General features: G+C 47.1%; 1 protein-coding gene across 1 annotated transcript; it reads right to left on the bottom strand.

The window, feature by feature from the left end:
- Positions 1–14,301: 14,301 nt before the first annotated feature.
- On the bottom strand, positions 14,302–17,787 carry LOC133887490 (cysteine-rich receptor-like protein kinase 10). Its single transcript, XM_062327465.1, has 7 exons — positions 16,897–17,787; positions 16,505–16,618; positions 15,777–15,907; positions 15,497–15,707; positions 15,151–15,388; positions 14,913–15,063; positions 14,302–14,820 (listed from the first exon to the last, which is right to left on the bottom strand). The coding sequence occupies exons 1-7, from the start codon at positions 17,756–17,758 to the stop codon at positions 14,512–14,514; spliced, it is 2,016 nt and encodes a 671-aa protein (XP_062183449.1). The 5' UTR covers positions 17,759–17,787; the 3' UTR covers positions 14,302–14,511.
- Positions 17,788–19,196: the final 1,409 nt, after the last annotated feature.

Below are 19,196 nucleotides of genomic sequence, written 5' to 3'. Positions count from 1 at the left end.
TATGTCGTCGTAGTTACAAACAGCGACCCTCCTCTCATATTTATGAGGAGGCCTGGAGACAAGAGTCCTACTAGGATTCTACTAGAGTCCTACTAGGATTCCACCATGTATCGCTAATACAACTCTAAGTCCGATACGTAACCAACTCCGTACAATTATTCGACACATATCTAACATCTTTTGTGCACAAAAGAATTGGCAAAATAAAGCGGCATTTTTGCCACCAGTTTTTATCTAGCATTCTGCTCCAGAAGTGTTTCCAAATGTTTGGTTCCTCAGTTGCTTCAGTGTAAGCCTTCACCTTTCTTCGCAAGTCTTTGTTGCAATTGCACCCTAGCAAGTATCAATTTTCCTCTCCAGTGACCATTTTTTCCTCCTACTGTAGTTTAGAAAAGGGTGCCCATTTCTTTGGTACATATCGATTAAGTGTTTATTCTTTTCTTGTTCGTTGGATTCATTATTTGTATTATTTGCAATTAAACTTCTAAAGGTGCAATTTAGTAATAAGTTTGTTGTGGCTGCCAAACATATGCAAAGTGGGTCTTATTTGGTTAAGCTCATCGTATGGAGCACAATGCTGTAAACGAAATTTGACACTCCATGGAAAAGGTACGGTAATTCAAAGTGAAGTACAACATACTTTGCCTGCTGATCCCGTCATCAATCAAAGCGATGTTTTGTGGGTTCATCCCATTTTTCCTCTAAGTCATGTAATTAAATTTTGTCCTTTTGTTATTAGGGGACTGAAATCGATGGTGGGTTCGGCTTTTAAGAAAAAACAGACGCAAGAAAGGCGGTATTTTCCGCAATAGGTCGTACGTTAACGCGGTCCCTTATTTTAGCATCTGTATAGATGCAAGAAATTATGTGATGAATAAAACAAATACATGTTGGTCAGAAATGATGCTTTGGAAACATTTCACAAAAGGAAAAATAGTAGCATCGCTTGTGGGCGACCGATGAAAAGAACCAGAATCAGGATAATCATCCGAATTATCATATGAAGGTAAACACATGACGGCCTCCTCAATTGGAAGATGCCTTTACAGGTTGCTGAGAGAGAGAGAGAGAGAGAGAGAGAGAGAGAGAGAGAGAGAGAGAGAGAGAGAGAGAGAGAGCAGTCAACAGATGGAAGCTCGCGGGTGGGAATCAAGCAACGGGGAAAGCTAACGGGAGCTAACGTCGTTACGTGCGGACCGGGGGCGGCGCTCCACGGTGCTTGGCCACCAAAGAACGTGATCCAATGGGAATGTGCCACGTACTAGGAACAGCGACGGGAGCAGAAAAGGGAGCAGCGAAGCCGCATCCCTCGGCCACGTCATCGCTACAGAAAAACTGGCTTGTAGAGGCGAATTTTTTTATATAGACGTATAGTAGAGCTATTTTTTTTGTCTCAAGGCCATCATAAAGGCACTTTGTAAAATACCTCATGCCTTCCCATGCATTGACTTAGGAAAGTAGTTGCACTTTGTGAATCATCTCTATAGAATTAGTGGCAATTTCATAGAGATGTTACACAGTGTCTCAAATTGATATGTTGCAAAAGCGGGCCGAAAAAGCCGAAGGCCAAAAACGCGAGTCATCACGTCGAGTGAGGGATGCTGAATCGCACCTGGAACAGCTTGAAAAAGAGCTCAGCACCCTTCGCTCAGAGAAGCAAATTGCTGAAGATGAAGTGAATTGCCTGCACCAAAACCTACAGTCTTCCGAGGCGCAAGTGTGCGACCTGCAGGCACTTTGTGCATCGGAGAAAACAAGGGCGCAACGGCTGCAATCCGAATTGAGCGAGGTGAAGGGTTTTTCCGAGGATGCTCTTAATGTTATTGGGGAGCTCGAGCCGAAGGCAGTTGCCGCATGCGAAACCATCAGCCATACCTTCGAAGGTATTGGTGCCTCGGCGACTCCTCCAACAATAGATCTTATCGGGTTGGGGGGACTCATAGGTTGGATCAATGAAACCAGCGGAAGCCTTCTACCTGATGCTCAACTTTATGGCGACTTCTGCGCGATGGTTGCTGCCCGAAGTCTCGTGCAGTCTATTGAGATGACGGGTTGTGACCATCATGCTGCCCTTCAGAAGCCCTCCTTCCAGTATCCGGTGGACTTGTCAACTTCGGCCGTGATGAAGGCGTTGAAGAGCACCGCTCGATCATTTACCACCAACTAGTGGTGCAAGCACGGTCGCGAGCTCTCTCTTCGAGAAGCGGAGATGAACTGGCAACAGGTACGCTGCTTTCCATATTCTGTTATCTGGTCGAAGCTCATAAATAAATTATTTGTAATGAAATATCTTTTTTCCAGGCCAAGGCGAAGGATGATCCCTCGTCCAAAGTGACAACCGCGACGGCCGACGATACTGGAAAGGTGGGCTAATTCAGCGCGAAGCGTCGTTTTGTTTTTGGTTTCGCTTTTGTGATTTTGGCAATGTAACACATTGGTGGCGTAATATATCTTATATTTTCTTCGAAGTGTTTTTGACTTATTGCGCTCCCTGCGCAGGTCCTTCCTTCGGACACTGCGCAGGTAGCCGAAGAGGCTATCCCCCTGACCATGATGAGGGACAATTTTTATGTGTCTTGGTCTTGCTGGGAATCTTTTCACCATCGTCATGCCGATATTGAGTTGGAGCGGTATTGGCATGCGAAGTGTAGATCGTATGATGATATGAATGCTAGGACGAAAGTGTTTTGGAAATCCCTTAGCCCTTCAGCGCTAGCTAATCGCCGAGCTGAACGCGATCTGCGCCGTATGGCAAGAGGAGACGTCGAAAGTCCGTCTGTGCTCCTTGAGCCGAAGGTTGAGCCTCAAGACGAAGAGCCCCTTCTGCGCTGGCCGCAACTTTGCTATCGTCATGGCCCTTCTTCGCAAGTAGTAGAACACAATGGTGGCAAAGATAATCTTCGAGCATCTCCATCGTATTCGACTCATGTTGGGGCCCCATTGGCCCCAACGACGCGTTTTCACGCCAGCGAAGGCGTTGTTTTTCAATTTGCTTTCAGCCGTTGGTGTAAGGATTTCGTTGATCCAAATATTGATCGCTCTGTAGAATAAATTTTGTATTTACATTACCACTTGTTTTCTTTTGTTGCACTTCGGTGGCATCGCGCCCGAAGCAGCGTTTGCGATTTGAGACATTTCCAAATCTTATGGAGGGGTGGGGCTTCGGGCACAACGTACCGAGCAACGTCGTCCCCCCGATTTTTGCCGCTGTTTCCTGCGATTGCACAGTAGTTTTTTTAAACGTTGCCCCCCCCCCCCCATTTTTAGTCGTAGGTAACTTCGGCTTGTAGAGATTTATGTTGTTGATCGAACAATTTTGCGTTAGTCATTTGTTCCGCCTTTTGTTAGGTTGGACGACTCTTCGACTTATCTTCCGAAGGTTTGCTTTTCCTTCGATGCGGGGGCAGGTGCTCTTAGCCCCCGACTTCCGCCCGAAGTGCGCCGCCTTTTCGTAGGTCAAGCGACACTTTGGTTTTTCTTCCGAAAGTTTGTTTTTCCTTCGGTGCGGGGGCAGGCACTCTTAGCCCCCGACTTTTGGTCAAAGTGCGCCTTCTTTTCATAGGTCAAGCGACACTTCAATTTTTCTTCCGAAGGTTTGTTTTTCCTTCGGTGCGGGGGCAGGAACTCTTAGCCCCTGACTTTTGGTCAAAGTGCGCCTTCTTTTCATAGGTCAAGCGACACTTCAGTTTTTCTTCCGAAGGCTTGTTTTTCCTTCGGTGCGGGGGCAGGCACTCTTAGCCCCCGACTTTTGCTCGAAGTACGCCACCTTTTCGTAGGTCAAGCGACACTTCAGTTTTTCTTCCGAAGGTTTGTTTTTCCTTCGGTGCGGGGGCAGGCACTCTTAGCCCCTAACTTTTGCTCGAAGTGCGCCGCCTTTTCGTAGGTCAAGCGACACTTCGGTTTTTCTTCCGAAGGTTTGTTTTTCCTTCAGTGCGGGCGCAGGCACTCTTAGCCCCCGACTTTTGGTCGAAGTGCGCCTTCTTTTCGTAGGTCAAGCGACACTTCGGTTTTTCTTCCGAAGGTTTGTTTTTCCTTCGGTGCGGGGGCAGGCACTCTTAGCCCCCGACTTTTGCTCGAAGTGCACCGCCTTTTTGTAGGTCAAACGACACTTCAGTTTTTCTTCTGAAGGTTTGTTTTTTCTTCGGTGCGGGGGCAGACACTCTTAGCCCCCAGATGGTTTTTGTACTCCCGTTCTCTTTTTTTTTTGTTTTTTTAAAAGGTCGAAAGTGTACGTCTTTTTGCTTACACTTCGCACCGCCCTCGCATCGTCAATTGGTGCGTTAATCCACCCTAGGTTGGCGCACTTCGACGATAAACTACTAGTACTCGAGACAAGCAATATTTTCTGGGGGTACTACTATATCAATATTTACATGGGTTCCTGCCTCGTTAAAAACCTCACCCCCTAATGAAGGGGTCCCCCTGTGAGGAAAAGAATGCAGTTCCCTTACAAATTGATTACAAGAAATGTTGCAAAAGAAAAATTACATTGAAGTCTTCGACTTGGCCGCCGACTTTCAGGCGTAGAACCTGCGAAGATTGTCTGCGTTCCAGGTGTGCGGAAGCTCCTCACCTTCCATATTAGCTAGATGATATGAGCCAGGTCTTAACGATCTTTTGACTAAGAAAGGACCATCCCATTTACTCTAAAGTTTTCCCACCGATGTTGTTGTACCGAATCTTCGCAGCACCAGATCTCCAGGGGCAAAGGTTTTTTCGGATATATTCCTATCTCTCCATTTTCTTGTCTCCTGTTGATACTTGGCCAGATTTTTGGCGGCTTGCAATCTTACTTCTTCAAGGGCATCCTTCGATGGTAACTCTTCGCCTGGCTCTGGTTCGTTTCCGACCCTGAATGATTTGGTTTTGTATTCCTCTGGGGTCATGGCCTCTTCGCCGAAGAGGAGGCAAAATGGCGTGTACCCGGTCGGTCTTGCAACCGTTGTTCTTAATGACCATAGCACATTGGGTAATTCTTCGACCCATTTCCCTTTTGGCAACCCCTGAAGACGCTTTGCGACACCAGCGAAGATGATGCCATTCGCTCTCTCAACTGCCCCATTAGATTGTGGGTGGTATATGGATGCAAAAACTACTTTTATCCCTAGGCTATTGCAAAAATCCCTGAAACCGGCACTATCGAATTGAGTGCCATTGTCCACGGTTACTTCGCTTGGGACTCCGAAGCGGCATACGATATTCTACCATAGGATTTTCTGTATGTTTCTTGATGTTATGCTTACGAGTGGCATTACCTCCACCCATTTTGAGAAGTACTCTACCGCAACTACAGCATATCGCAAATTTCCTGGGGCTGGTGGCAACTGGCCAACAATGTCGATTCCCCACCGCCTTAGTGGCCAAATCGGCGGAATGAGCTGTGTCTTCGTCGTGGGTCTGTTTGACCCCTTCGCCCAGAACTGACACTGCTGACAACTTCGGACCATTTGATCCGCATTGTTTACAGCCGTCGGCCAATAGAAGCCCTGCTTATATGCTTTTCGGACTAGAGCCCTTGTGCCGACATGAGAATCGCACAACCCACTGTGAATTTCTTTTAACAGGTTTTGTCCTTTTTTCTGGGATATGCATCGCAAGAACGGTGCACAGACCCCGTCCTTGTACAAATTATTTCCCATAACTTTGTAGTTTCTGGCTCTCTGGGTCATGCGCTTTTCCTCGACATGATCTTCGATGTTTCTCTGACCGCAAAGATAAGCCAGTATTGGAGAACGCCAGTCTTCGCTTTCAATTGTCGCAACGGGACGTGTTTGGTTCAAAGTGTCTTCAGGGGCTGGTTCACTCAGCTTCTGATAGAAAACATCTGAAGGCATAGGCAGGTTCTGTGAAGCCGCTTTTGCTAGCTCATCTGCTTCAAAGTTATCATTTCTTGATATAGTTTTGACTCTGAATCCCAGGAAGTATTTTTCCATTCTTCGCACCGCTGTTCTGTACTTAATCAGCTCTGGTTCTTTTGCATGGAATGTCTTGTCAATTTGACTTGCTATGACCTTCGAGTCTGTCTTAACCAGCACTCTCCGGGCGCCCAAAGCCTTCGCCTTGCGAAGTACCAGGAGTACTGCTTCGTACTCTGCCGTATTGTTTATAGAGCGGAACTCTAATCTGGCGGCATATCTTAGCTTTGTCCCCGAAGGTGAGAATAATATTGCCAAAACTCCTGCTCCTGTAGCTCCCCATGCTCCATCACAATATGCGGTCTAGACAGGTTCTGGCGGTTCATCTTCCGGGGCTTCGGTAAAGGGCGTCCATTCCGCCATGAAGTCTGCCAATGCTTGCGATTTCAATGATGTTCTTGCCATAAAAACAATCATGAATGGAGCGACCTCCGTGGCCCACTTCGCTATTCTTCCAATGGCTTCTTTGTTTTCAAACATGTCGCGAAGGGGCAAGGAAGTTGGTACTGTAATCCTGTGAGATGTGAAGTAGTGGCGAAGCTTGCGGGATGCCATTACTAGTGCATACGCTACTTTTTCCAACTCTGTGTACGACTTTTTGGGCCTGCCAGAGCTTCCGATACATAATATATTGGTACTTGGCGCAGTTTATTGTCTTCGGGTTTTCCTGCACAAGTACAACGCTGACTGCCGTAGGGGATGCTGCTATGTATAGCAACAAATCCGCGCCTGGATCTGGGCTGGTCAGTGCTGTAAGCTTCGTCAGGTAGCTTTTTAACTCATCGAAGGCTGCTTGCTGCTCCGCATCCCATTTGAAAGAGTCGGAGATTTTTAACACTTTGAAGAATGGTAAACTTCGCTCTGCAGATTTTGCAATGAACCTGGTCAATGTCGCCAATCTTCCTGCCAAGCGTTGAGCTTGCTTTCTGTTCTGTGGGGGTTTCATATCTAAAATTGTCTGTATCTTCTGAGGTTCCACTTCGATGCCTCTCTTCGACACCAAAAACCCTAGTAGTCTTCCGGATTGTACTTCGAAGACGCATTTCTCTGGGTTCAACCTTAACCCTGCTTTTCGCAGGCTTTCGAAGGTTTCCCGCAGATCTTCGAGATGTTGGCTCCTTCTGGTACTCTTGACCACTATGTCATCAACATAGGCCAAGACATTTCGTCCTAGCTGTGATCTTAATACTGTCTGCACCAACCTGGTGAAGGTTGCGCTAGCGTTTCCGAGTCCAAAGGGCATCCTCATGAAGCAGTATATGCCGAAGGAGGTTCTGAAACTCATCTTGTCCTTGTCCTCCTTCGCCATCCATATCTGGTGGTACCCTCCGTATGCATCTAGGAAGCTTAACATCTCGCAACCAGCCGCGGAGTCTACCAGCTAACCAATTCTAGGCAATGGTAAGTCGTCCTTGGGACAAGCTTTGTTTAAGTCTGTGAAGTTGATGCACATTATCCATTTTCTGTTGCTTTTCCGTACTAACACTGGGTTAGCCAGCCACTCTGAGTGCATTACTTCACGTATGACTCCGGCATCGAGTAGTTTTTCCACTTCAGCCTTCGCTGCTTCTTCTCTTTCGCTTGAAACTTTCCTAAGCTTATGCTTCTTTGGCTTTGCTTTAGGGTCCACATTTAGGTTGTGCTGAATGATTTCCCGACTTACTCCTTGCAGGTCCTTAGGAGACCAAGCGAAAACATCGTCGTTACCGCGGAGGAACATTATAAGTTGTTGCTGGTCCTCCGTAGGAGCCTCCGCTCCTATAATGACTTTTTTATCTTGTTTTTCTTGATGTAGCTGTACTATTCTGGTCGCTCCTTCTGGTACGGCCTTCGCTGCCTTGCCTATTTTCGACTGGTTGCAACTTTCTTCCCGATCTGTCGAAGGGTCTGTTATCATGTGGACATTTCGTCTTCCTGGAGCTATTCCCACTTCGATTCGTCTGGCCACTCGCTGGTCTCCCAATATCTTTATGACTCCTTCCGGGCCAGGCATCTTCATGCACAAGTATGCATGGTGCGGTATTGCTCCAAATGTATTGAGGACTCTCCTTCCAAATATCGCATTGTATGGGTAATCAATGTCCACCACATCGAAGGTAATGTCTTCTGTGCGGAAATTCATCTCTTCACCAAACGACACTGGGATTGTTATTTTTCCCAGAGCGTTGATTGTGTTTCCGCCGAAGCCTAGCAACGACAATCCATCTTGCTTTAAGTCACTTCGTCGTAGCCCCATTTTGTCGAAGGCATCAGCGAAGATGATGTCTGCTGAGCTTCCTCCGTCGATCAAGATCCTGTGTACTTCATTTCCCGAGATGTTTGCTGTAATGACAAAGGCATCTGTGTGTGGATAGCCTAAGACCCTCATATCCTCTTGCGAGAATGTAATGGGAATGTTTGACCATCTTGAATTAATGTATGTTGGTCCCACTCCGACGTGGTTGACCCTTCGCACATATTCTTTTCGTTGTCTCTTAGATTCTATCTGCTGGTTAGATCCCCCTGAGATGGCCAACACCACGTTGTGCTCACGATTTATCGTGTTAACTGATTTGCTGCTTTCTGGTGGTGCTTCAATTGCGGGTCTCGGTGGTGGTGGAGGTAGCTCCCCCTGGAGGTTCATTTGCCTAGTTTGATCAAACTAAGCTGAAGTTGCAGGTGTATACTGTGGTGCAGGAATTTGCTGCCACTAGTTCGCAAACGCCGTGTTCTGATTGTGGTTCTGCCACCCTTCGCTTCTTCCGAAACTTGCTGCATGGTGCACTGTCCTTGCGTGATCAAGAGACTGCTTCGCCAAGCTCTCTTTCATAGCCACGACCTGCGGGCACTGTTTGGTCCGGTGGCCGGCTCTTCGCCATGCAGTTCACAGTAAAAGGTTGTTGGGTCCTGCGGAACCCGTCCTCGGTCTCCGCGGCCTCTTCCTCTACCGGCTCGGCCTCCCCTATTGGCCACACTGTAAGCTTCGCCTACTCCTTGAGCGGCTTCGAGCGGGCTGGGATTAATTTGATTGACTTCTTTTTGCCTTGGATAGTTAGAACCTTCGAGCTTTCTTGGATGGTGCAATCTGTCTCTAGGATTGCTGCTGCCTGCTCTCTAGCTGGTGCATGTGGTTTTACTTTGGAAGCTGCCATTTTGTTTTTCCTTCGGAGATAATCGAGCTCAGATCTTGAGTACTCTTCCATCTTGTTGAGCAGCTCTTGCATGCTTCCGGGTCTTTTTCTCGTGAGCTTTCCTGCTAATAGCCCGCCTTTGATGCCTTGTATTGCGACATCGATGATTGTATCTTTGCTCAGCCCCTTCGCTTGACAACGTATGTGTACGAAGCAGCGCATGTAGCTCTGCAAGCTTTCTGTTGGTTGCTGTTTCAGCGCGAAGTGGTCGGTTGCAGTGATTTTGTCTGCCCAATTCCCCTGGAAGTTGCTGTACAGTGCACTATGCAATTGCTCCCATGAATATATGGATCCCCGGGGCAACACGGAGTACCAGGATCTTGCTATCCCTTTTATGGCCAATACGAAGGCCTTCGCCAAGGTTGTACAATCCCCTCCGGTAGACTCCACAACTGCTTCGAAACTCATTACGAATTTCCTTGGGTCTGACTCTCCGTCAAATATAACCACTCTGGGCATCTTGAACCCTGGCGGCCATGGCTGATTTTGCAGATCCATGGCCAATGGGGACTCCGGGTCTCCCGTGGACGACCTTCGCTGAAGATCCGGCGAAGCTCGTACCATGTCTCCCGGCGGCGTCGGCCGGCGAGACATGCCTTCCGCTTGGTGGAGCATATCGATTTCCTCCTGGATTTTCTCCAATGTTTTCCTAGCTTCATTCGCCCGCCTGCGGTACTCTGCGGCTTTCCGACTTGCTGCTAGGCCATCCAACATGCGCTTCTTCTGCGCTATCTGCCTTTCCAACTCTTCAGCTTCTAGCCTTGTTGTTCTTTCTTCATTTGTTTCCTCCTCGTTCTCAAACTCTGTGAAGTCGTCAAGGTCGTCCCATTCTTCATTTCGCACCCTTTCGCCTTCTTTTTTCGGAGGCTCGAAGTGCGTGCGATCTATTGGTTCCATGACCCGCATTTGCTCCGTGTTAACCCAGACTGCTTCGCCCTGTCGGCCATCACTGGGTCCTTGTGGTGCTATTTCAACTTTGCAATGATGTTCTCGTCCACTCGAAGTTCCTCCGGCTGAAACGTTACTTGATCCTGGTATGGCCGAAGGGGGTCTTTCGGTCGAAGGCCCAGCTACGGCTGGAGGTTCCGGCAACGCTTCCACTGTTCCGGCTGGCTTCGATTTCTTCTTGGGTGGCATGTCTTTGTGGGTTCGATCCTCATGGACGGCGCCAACTATTGGGATCGAAATCCCAGACAGGGTGAGCCTTCGGATACGGAGATATTGAAGGGCTCTCAGAGCGACACATATTGGAGGAGGAACAGTTTTTTGATCCCAATTTTGGGTACACCGTGGCCCTATTTATAGCCTGTACCTAGCAACCACAGGTGCGGTTTACAAATTCTACCCCCTCACCTGCTACATTCCCGGAATATCCGAGGGCATTATGGTACAAATGAGCATAATTACATAATTACAGCAGTATCCCGGGCGACTGAAATCGGGCCCACTGTCTCGAGGTGATTCCTGTCTCTGAAGGGCATCAAAGCCTCCTCCGCTCGGATGTCCGTCGGATAGCCTTCGTCCCTGGAGCGAAGGTCGGCTTGCATCTTCGCCCGCTGCGAACGCTGCGGACTGCGGGTCCGAACTTCGCCCATCAGCCGAATGTCTCCTTCGTCTTCTCCGGTATGGAAGATCGAAGGTGCGGGCGCGCCTACACCCTTCGACCGATGTAGCTCTACGATCTTTGCCACTTGCAGATGAAGTCCCTGGAACAAAACCACAACGGCAAGCACGCAATATTTTCAGTAGGCTTCGCGGTTCCCTCCGAAGTGGGGGGGGGGGGGGTGGGAGATCATCCCCAACAGGGAGTTATCCTTGTACATACTCTATCTTACTTTTGTTGCATTTGCATTTCATTTCATCATATAAGATAATCATAGTAATTGAGCTTTGACTTGTATGTCTTTAGCATTTTCTATTGCTAGTCTTGAATTTGGACTAAGTTGAGTAGTTGTGTGAAGCAAGCTTTTAATCTTAGGCTTCTCTTGATACTTTGACATGAATAATTTCAAGCAAGCTAGCTTTTCTAAAGATGAAATTTAGCAATTTTATGAATCATGTAGACTATAAAATACTACATTCTTAATCACCATGTTCGTAATTGCTTTGGCTTAGTCAAAGCTTGAGTTGAGGCTAGTTTGATGAATATCTTGCTCTAAGCTTCTTGGTTCAAGATAGAGGATTTGAGAACATTGTATTATATTTTCTGTCTTTGTCAAATATTTAACTCATGATAGAACCTTAGGAGAATATGTGTTCCTTGTGTCGCAAAGACACTACTTGACTTGATCTTATGAAAAATTGATAAATTGTGCAAATTGAATAATCTTGAACAATCAAGTTTCTTGTGCTAAGATGTGATCCAATACGGTTGTCTTGAAGCCTCGAGGTGTTTGCCGTACCCAGTCGTGCGACACTTCGCTTGGATAAGAGACAACTTGAGGATAAAATGAATTAAAAAAAATGTGCCTAAATGTTCCATTTTTAATCACTTGATCTAACTAAGTTTTAGTTTCATATGTGAGCGTTTGCAAAGCCTACTGTCATGAATATTTTTATGCCTAGTTCGAGATTGAAGTTTGCTAGTTGTTAATACTTGTATTGTCTCGGGACGAGTGGATGCTTATGTAGTGGTCACTTTTAACATGATTCGGCTATATGAATTTAAATGCGCCAATAATTCTTCCGGTTTAGCTTGTGTAGATTCATATTCTTGTGACATTGTATCTTTTTGAGCCTTTGTGCAATTGTGAGCTCCGCTTTCTACTCTCCATAGCACTTTGATGTTTCTAGCTTTTGCAAATGCTTTACGGTATACTTGTGAAAGCTCATTAGAATTGCATGTTCATATATTGCATTGTGTTTGTCCTTGATATTTGCACTGCTAAAGGGGGAGAAAATATGAACTAAATCACAAAGAAGAATCTTGCATCATGAATCTGTGCATTCATCAAGGGGAGCATTTCATTGAGCTTTTTTTTGCCTCTATTCGGATTTTTTGCAATCCTTATAATGCCAAGTGACATTTTTTGCTCTTTCTTGAGTTTTTGGTCACTTAGATGAGCTTCTCTTGTTGGATTTCTTCAAACCAAAATCTTTGTGCTTTGAGGATTATCAATGCACTCATCAAGGAGAAGATTGAGAAACCAAGTTGAAATGTGTCTTGGTTTATATGTGATAAGTGATTGACAAGGTGGTTAATTTGGTTTGTTGATTTGTGGGATTGCATAAACATGTATATGTGTTGCAATTATGACCATGACTAACAAAAGTTGCAGAGAAAACAGAGTTAGTATTTTTGTCTCTGAGTCCAGAAAAATTGAACATGGTGAATGATCCAGTGCTCGGGAAATTGAACACGTCGGATAGTTCAACGTTCAGAAGGATTGCATGCCGGAGCATTACAACTCAGAAGAAAAGGTTGAAGTACATGTTGGATGGTCTGGCGTTGGGCAGTAGTGAACACTAGAGCTTTTCTTGTAGAGAGATTTCAAACTGGCTCTGGTTGACTTGTACTCGCCGAATGGTCCGGTGCTCAAAGGGATGAACATCGGATGCTTCGCTGGAGCATTTCTTGCAGAGAAGTTGCGAGATGGCTGGTCCGGAGAAGAAGTACATGCTGGATGGTTCGGCGATGAGATGATGAATACACCGGAGTATTTCTTGCAGAGAGGTTGCAAGATGGCTGGTCTGCTGGATTAAACATGCTGGATGATCCGGCGCTGAGGAGGTGACAACGTCGGAACATGCATGTTTGCTTGTCTAGTGTTCTGTGCGATATCTTTTTCAATGGGATTTTGATTTTGACTAATCCTTAATAGTGTTGGAGATGCATGTTTGCTTGTCTAATGTTGTGCAGGTGATGGATGCAACTTGGCGATCGACGGCAGGATGGTCGGGTCTAAGTAGGGTGCTTGATGCTGGGCAATCGAGGAGGTTGGGCGGAGTCAAGGGTGATCCTAGCTGTGCATGTGGAGTTCAAGCAAAGCGTGTAAAGATGGATGAAGACGGTGTGTTGACAAAGTCAAGCGAAGGGGATGCCGGTGCAAGTGATAAGATGGCCCGAATGATCGGCAGCGGGAGAGACTTACCGACGGTCAAGATCGCAAGACGGAGTACACGTGTCGATATCAGGATGCTTGCTTAAGACGTACGCAAGTGGCAGTAAGTCACGCTTTGAGAAGTGTGCAAGATGGTTTCTTGGTTTGGCCTCAAAACTGTGAAAGGATAAAGTGCACATGGCATCATCGTGAAGCTTGCGTTTCGGCGAAGCTAAGTCATGAAGAAGCCATGATCGTTCGATGAACAGAGCGAAAAAATAGACCAAAATATCTCGGTGTAGGTAGAAGGCTATTGGAAGTGAGAGGTATTTTAGGAACAAGGAAGCTTAAGGGCTAAGCAACCTCCCTATGCCTATAAATATAGGGGTAGAGCTTTGTGGAAGGCTTGAGCCAGCCATTTAAGTTTGTAGCCTAGGACTTTAGAGGAAAGGAGAGAGGAACGCTTAGCCTTTGTAATTTGTGAGAGTTTTTTTGAGGAAAATACCTTGTAATCTGTCGAAAAGAGGGCTGAAATTTGCTAAACATGAAGTGCATGTTTCCTCCGATGTTTGTGTTCATCTTTTTCTAGTTTTCTTCTATTGTTTCCCTTGCTTTGTTGCGAGTTTTTCCTTTTTGTTGTGATATTCGTTTTGTTAATGAGCTGAGATTTTTCCACTTTAGAAAGATGTTCTTCTTGTTGCTAGAGGCATAAAATTCATATTGAATTGGTCTTGAATTTCATTGCCTCTAGATTATCAACTTAGAGAATTTCTTCTTCCAGTGATCTTATCGATTGGTTCAAATGTTTCTTCCTTCTAGTTCCTATCTTTTGTGACAATGACTCGTAGGATGAGTTTCGATGAAATCTACGGTTCATGTACATTCATGAGAGTCATATCTTTTCTTGAAAATTTTCATAGCAACTTGTCTCTCTCTGGTTTTTGCTTCTGCTTTTGGTTTTGAGGTGTGTTGGGTGACTAAAATAGGAGAATGCCATCGAAGGAATTTGCGAGGTGCCTATTCACCCACTCTAATCATCATTCTCGATCCTACACTGTCAATTTTTTATTTTATTTTTTTTGGAAACGGGAGATCTACATTTGTGCGAGAAAATCGTCATGAATGTTCTCTGAAAACCATGCGGCGTAATTTAAAGCAAACGAAGAAGGAAACCAATTTCTTTTTCAGAAAGTGGAGACAACTCACAGCTTGAATCATTTTGGACAATATACGTACTAGCTGTGCAATTCCACTTCACAATTTCTTCGTAATATAACACAAATTTTAAAGGCACGAATGCATCGGGTAGGATTTCTCCGTCCACCGGAAGATTTATTTATCAAGAACGGCAAACGATGATTGCGTGGTTCCTTCGAAGGCTCATGCTCATCTTGGTTCGAGCTCTGTGAGCGACGCCTCATTCGGCGACATTATTGCCTTCGATTTGCTAGTGGACTGAAACGCCCTGGGATACGCATCCGAATAAAATGTTGGCCTTGATGGTGCCTGGAGGGAGGCGGTGTTGCTGCTAAGCATGATGTTTACTGACGACATCGTCGGCCTATTTGCAGGGTTGTCTTGAACGCACAGTAGCCCAATGTTGACAAGCTTCAACATCTGGTCTTGGGGAGCTTGGCGGCCCAGGAACCGATCCAGCATCTCTTCAATTGTTCCCGTGGTCCAGTGCTCCCATACCTGCACATACGTGGTAAGTTATTGGACTATTTTTGGAAATTAGGTCTAGTCTGTAACTCTGTATAGGCTTTGTGAGCTGCAGAAGTACTCACAAGACTCAAGAGACCAACAGATTCTTCTGAGTTAGCGAAACTACTGTTTTTCTTCCCTGTGACAATCTCTAAGATCAAAACACCAAGACTGAACACGTCGGACTTGACTGAATACCGCCCACGCATCGCGTATTCTGGTGCCATGTATCCACTGAAACATGAGCCAAACATTTACCATAGGCTGTTATACCCATGGTACCATGATGTTTCTTGTCAAGGAACTGCAGAAAAGGCTTACTATGTTCCAGCAATGTGACAAGTGACACCTTGGGTTTGATCCCTGTCGACGAGTTTTGCTAAGCCGAAGTCAGAGATCTTCGGGTTGTAATCAAAGTCGAGTAGCACATTGCTTGGTTTGAGGTCTCGATGAACTATCTTCAGTCGCGACTCTTCATGGAGATATTGCAAGCCTCGAGCAACTCCGTTTACAATCCTGAGTCTCTTCTCCCAATCCAGCTCTTTGCTTTTCTGAGAATCTGTCATCCAAACAAGAAATGGTTTATGTCACTAATAAAATAAAAACACTCAAAATGCTGCCAGCGTGAATGAGTCAATTTGAGAAACGGCTAGCGAGAGAAATGTACCAAAAAGAACAGTGTCGAGGCTCCTATTTGGCATGTATTCATACACTAGCAGTTTCTCTTCTTCTTCCAAGCAGACGCCAACGAGCCTCACAAGATTATTGTGTTGAAGCTTGGCAACTAATACTAGCTCAGTTTTCAGCTCTTCTACCCCTTGTTTGGAGCCAAGTGAGAGCCTCTTCACGGCTATTTCATGACCTTCAGAAAGTGCCCCCTGCACGTGTGAAGACACACATCAACTAAGCTTAAAACAACACGCCTAGATTTAAGATATGATCGGTACCTTATAAACCGCACCAAACCCTCCTTCGCCAAGCTTATTGCTTTCAGCGAAGTTATCCGTTGCTGCCCGTAACGTCGATAGGTCAAGAAGGAGCGAATCGATGCTTTGAATGCCATCTGGATGAGTGGAATCTGTTGGAAGAGAATAGATACACGGTGATACAGCTTATGAATGTGGAGACGTGAGATTACAACTATATCCATACCAAGGTTTAAATCTTAGTATCCACAATCTACACACAAACGAGTACTTTCAGCAATATTCAATCTACACACAAATGAGTGCCTCGTGGATGTGTAAGTGTGGTGTGCGTGCATAGTGTGCGCACGCGTATCATCTTGTAATCGCAAAAACATGGTTTTTATTTTCATGGAATTTTATTACTTATAAGCTGTATAATACAGTGAATGTGTAGTTTCATATAAATGCCATTTAGAATGCGTGCAACTGATAATTTTAGAACTTTGATCACTAATATGGAAAAATAATAAGTTTCTCAAGAAAATTCAAGGAAAAGAAATCAGCAAAATGTATTTTCTAATAATTAAGAATAATTATGCTTAGATATATGTAGTGGAGAAACCGTGTCTTTGTCCAAAACAATAAGTAAAATAAAACACTGGGAGTACAAGGAAGTTTAATCACCGTTCCCCTGCTGGTAGGCCAATTGATTCATTAACTGTATGCGTTGCTATAAGTTAATGATTAAGGAACTTAACCGGGCTTACATGGTATCCTTGAGGTCTTCCTTGCTTGTATTCTCCTACTCGAAAAACAAAAGCATGCCACAGTGAGAGCTAATATTGCAGCAGCTAAAGGCACTGCAATGGCCAAGACCCGTCCTGTTAAATTGCAAACAGTATCAGAAGGGACATATATTAGCTAGAATTTCAATAAAATGTGAGGATTGCCCATCGGCTCCGCATTGTCAGCACATCTCATATTTGTTTTTTGAATATCCAGCACAACTCATATAGAAAAGAAAGTTCACAGATCTTCAAGAGAAAATAATTACAGATTGCTATTTTGGTACACCTCTCTGTCCAGCTATTTTTACAAAAGAAATCATCCGCCGAAAATCATAACTGCAGCATAAGCGATTTCTGTCTAAGCGACTCACCTCGGCCGGTCGCCGGTGGGGCCATGTTGGCTGGCGGCGGCCCGGGCGGACCCGGGAGTTGCAGCAGCGGGCGACCAATGAAGAAAGGATATGTCTCAAACCGGAAGACGCACCGCACCCCCATAACTCTCCCGCCTTTCTTCCAGGCGAAATACTTGGGTCTCGTCCTCCTAATAATGTCTCCGAGGCATGTCCGGCAGTCGGCCGCCGTCATGTCCGGCGTGCACTGCGCCAGCGAGTAAATCATGGGATAAGTCTCGTCGAAACCTGCTTCCCCTGTGCCGAAATGGCTGACTGCGTCCGTCGCTGCGTAGTCAGCAGTGGCGTTGACGAGCCGGCCGGAGGCAGCATCGAACGCCGCCGCCGTCGTCGCGCTGACGTTTTCATAGCTCCAGGCGATGTATCTCCCCCTGTTGTCGGTGGTGTTGATCAGGAAGTCCCAGTCGGCGTAGCGGAGGGTGCATAGCTCGTTGTACAGGGTGGCGCCCTTGTTGAGTGCGCAGAGCTGCTGCGCCCACTGGAACGCCATGTTAACGCAGCTCGCGCACACTGAGGGTTCGGCATCCCCGCGGCAGAACGCAAGGGCGTAGACAACGTCCGGCTCCGTGCCTGCGGCGCCGGTGGCGAAGAGAGCCGGGGGGGAGGACGAGGACACGTTATCCGGGAAAGCGGTAGCGAGGCGACGGATGTTGGCTTGGTAGGCGCTGTTCTCGGTGTAATTTCCGGCGGTGTCGTTGCACAGCTGCCACGGCAGCGGTTGCGCGGCGGCTAGCGGCGCGTGGGGGAAGACGAGGAGGAGGGCGGCGGCAGAGGCAGCGAGGCAGTAGGAAAGTGTAAGATGGCGTCGCAAGGTCATCGTCATCGCCGTGCCGTGATTGTGAGGAGGAGCAGGTTACCAACAGGGATGTACTAGTAAAAGAGGAGTGAGTGACAGGGGCTAGACTGCTAAGGAGTTGACGGGAAATATTATTATGGGTTGATAACTGGAAATTTGATAATATGTACTAAAGTGGATCATTATTTGATAATATATCTGAAGTAGATTATCTTTTGATTATATATCCTAAAAAACTAGTTTGTAACAAAATTTCGCATTAAGTAGGAGTGGTGTCCGCTGCGACTCGGTTCTCTTCTCCCCTTTCCCACCTCCTCGTCTCCTCTACCGGATCATGTGACGAGGTGATCTTGGAGGCAGCCGTGCGAGGTTTGACGTGGTGATGGCCAGATCGTGTGAGGATGGACGACTTCGTGGTGACAGCCGCGGTCACCGTCGGGATCCTCATCGGTTGGGCGTGATCCACGCGCGTTCCCACGTTGGATGGATCCACACGGCGGCTGGTGGATCGACGCGGAGGCCATCCGCCACTAGCTATCGTGTGGTCTTCCCTCCATGGGCATCACCCTTCCTGATCTATGCGATAGCTGTTTGGCGCAGTGGCGGCCAGACGATTGTGGCCGGTGTGCAGCGGTGCGATTTCGGTGATCCCATGGGTGCCTTCATGCTGTTGGCGGCCACCACGTAGCGGATTCAATGGCATGGCTAATGCGGTGGGTGGTGTAGTGGCTCTATGCGAAAGCCTTGCGACAACGTCGCCCTTAGGCATCGTTTTCCTCCTTGGAAACGTCACTGCGGTGCCGTTGCTTCCCTCCATCCTCGGTGGATTATTTAGGTGAAAACTCAGGTCTCAGGTTGGATTGAGCGATGATGGTGTCTTGACGTCGTGTCCTTGTTGGAGGCGTTGCTTTGGAGTTCCTGCCCTCTCTGATGGAGCTCTCTTGGAGGGAAGTTGCTTGACTGAGGCTCAAGAATTCATCGATCGGGTCGTTGGTCATGCTGGGTGGTCACTGTCAGTGAAATGGGATCGGGGGGTCTCCGACTCCCGAGGCCAGGACAACAACAGTGCCACGTGGAGCCATGCCTTAGGGGTCGCCTCCCCGGGAGGCACCCGAGTGCTCAAGGAAGATAAGTTCCCGGAGAGGGTGCTCGGGGCCATGCACAGTGGTCCCCGAATACCCGAATTCCCTGAGGAGCCAAGAACCAGTTCCGGGAAGGAGTGCTCGGGGCCAGGATTAGTGGCCCCCGAGTGCTCGGAGTCCCCCGAAGACCCGACATGAACAGTATCGGGAGAGGGTGCTCGGGGCCAGGATCAGTGGCCCCCGAGCACTCGGTTCCCCGAGGACCCAATTACCCAGTTCTGGGAGAGAGTACTCGGGGCCGCGAGCAGTGGCCCCCGAGCACTCGGATCCCCGAGGACCCGAACAGTTAGACCGGGAGAGAGTGCTCGGGACCGTGAACAGTA

This window comes from Phragmites australis, chromosome 12 (genome assembly GCF_958298935.1).
Source record: "Phragmites australis chromosome 12, lpPhrAust1.1, whole genome shotgun sequence".
Classification (NCBI taxonomy): Eukaryota; Viridiplantae; Streptophyta; class Magnoliopsida; order Poales; family Poaceae; genus Phragmites; species Phragmites australis.
This window is presented reverse-complemented; position numbering and strand designations above follow the sequence as displayed.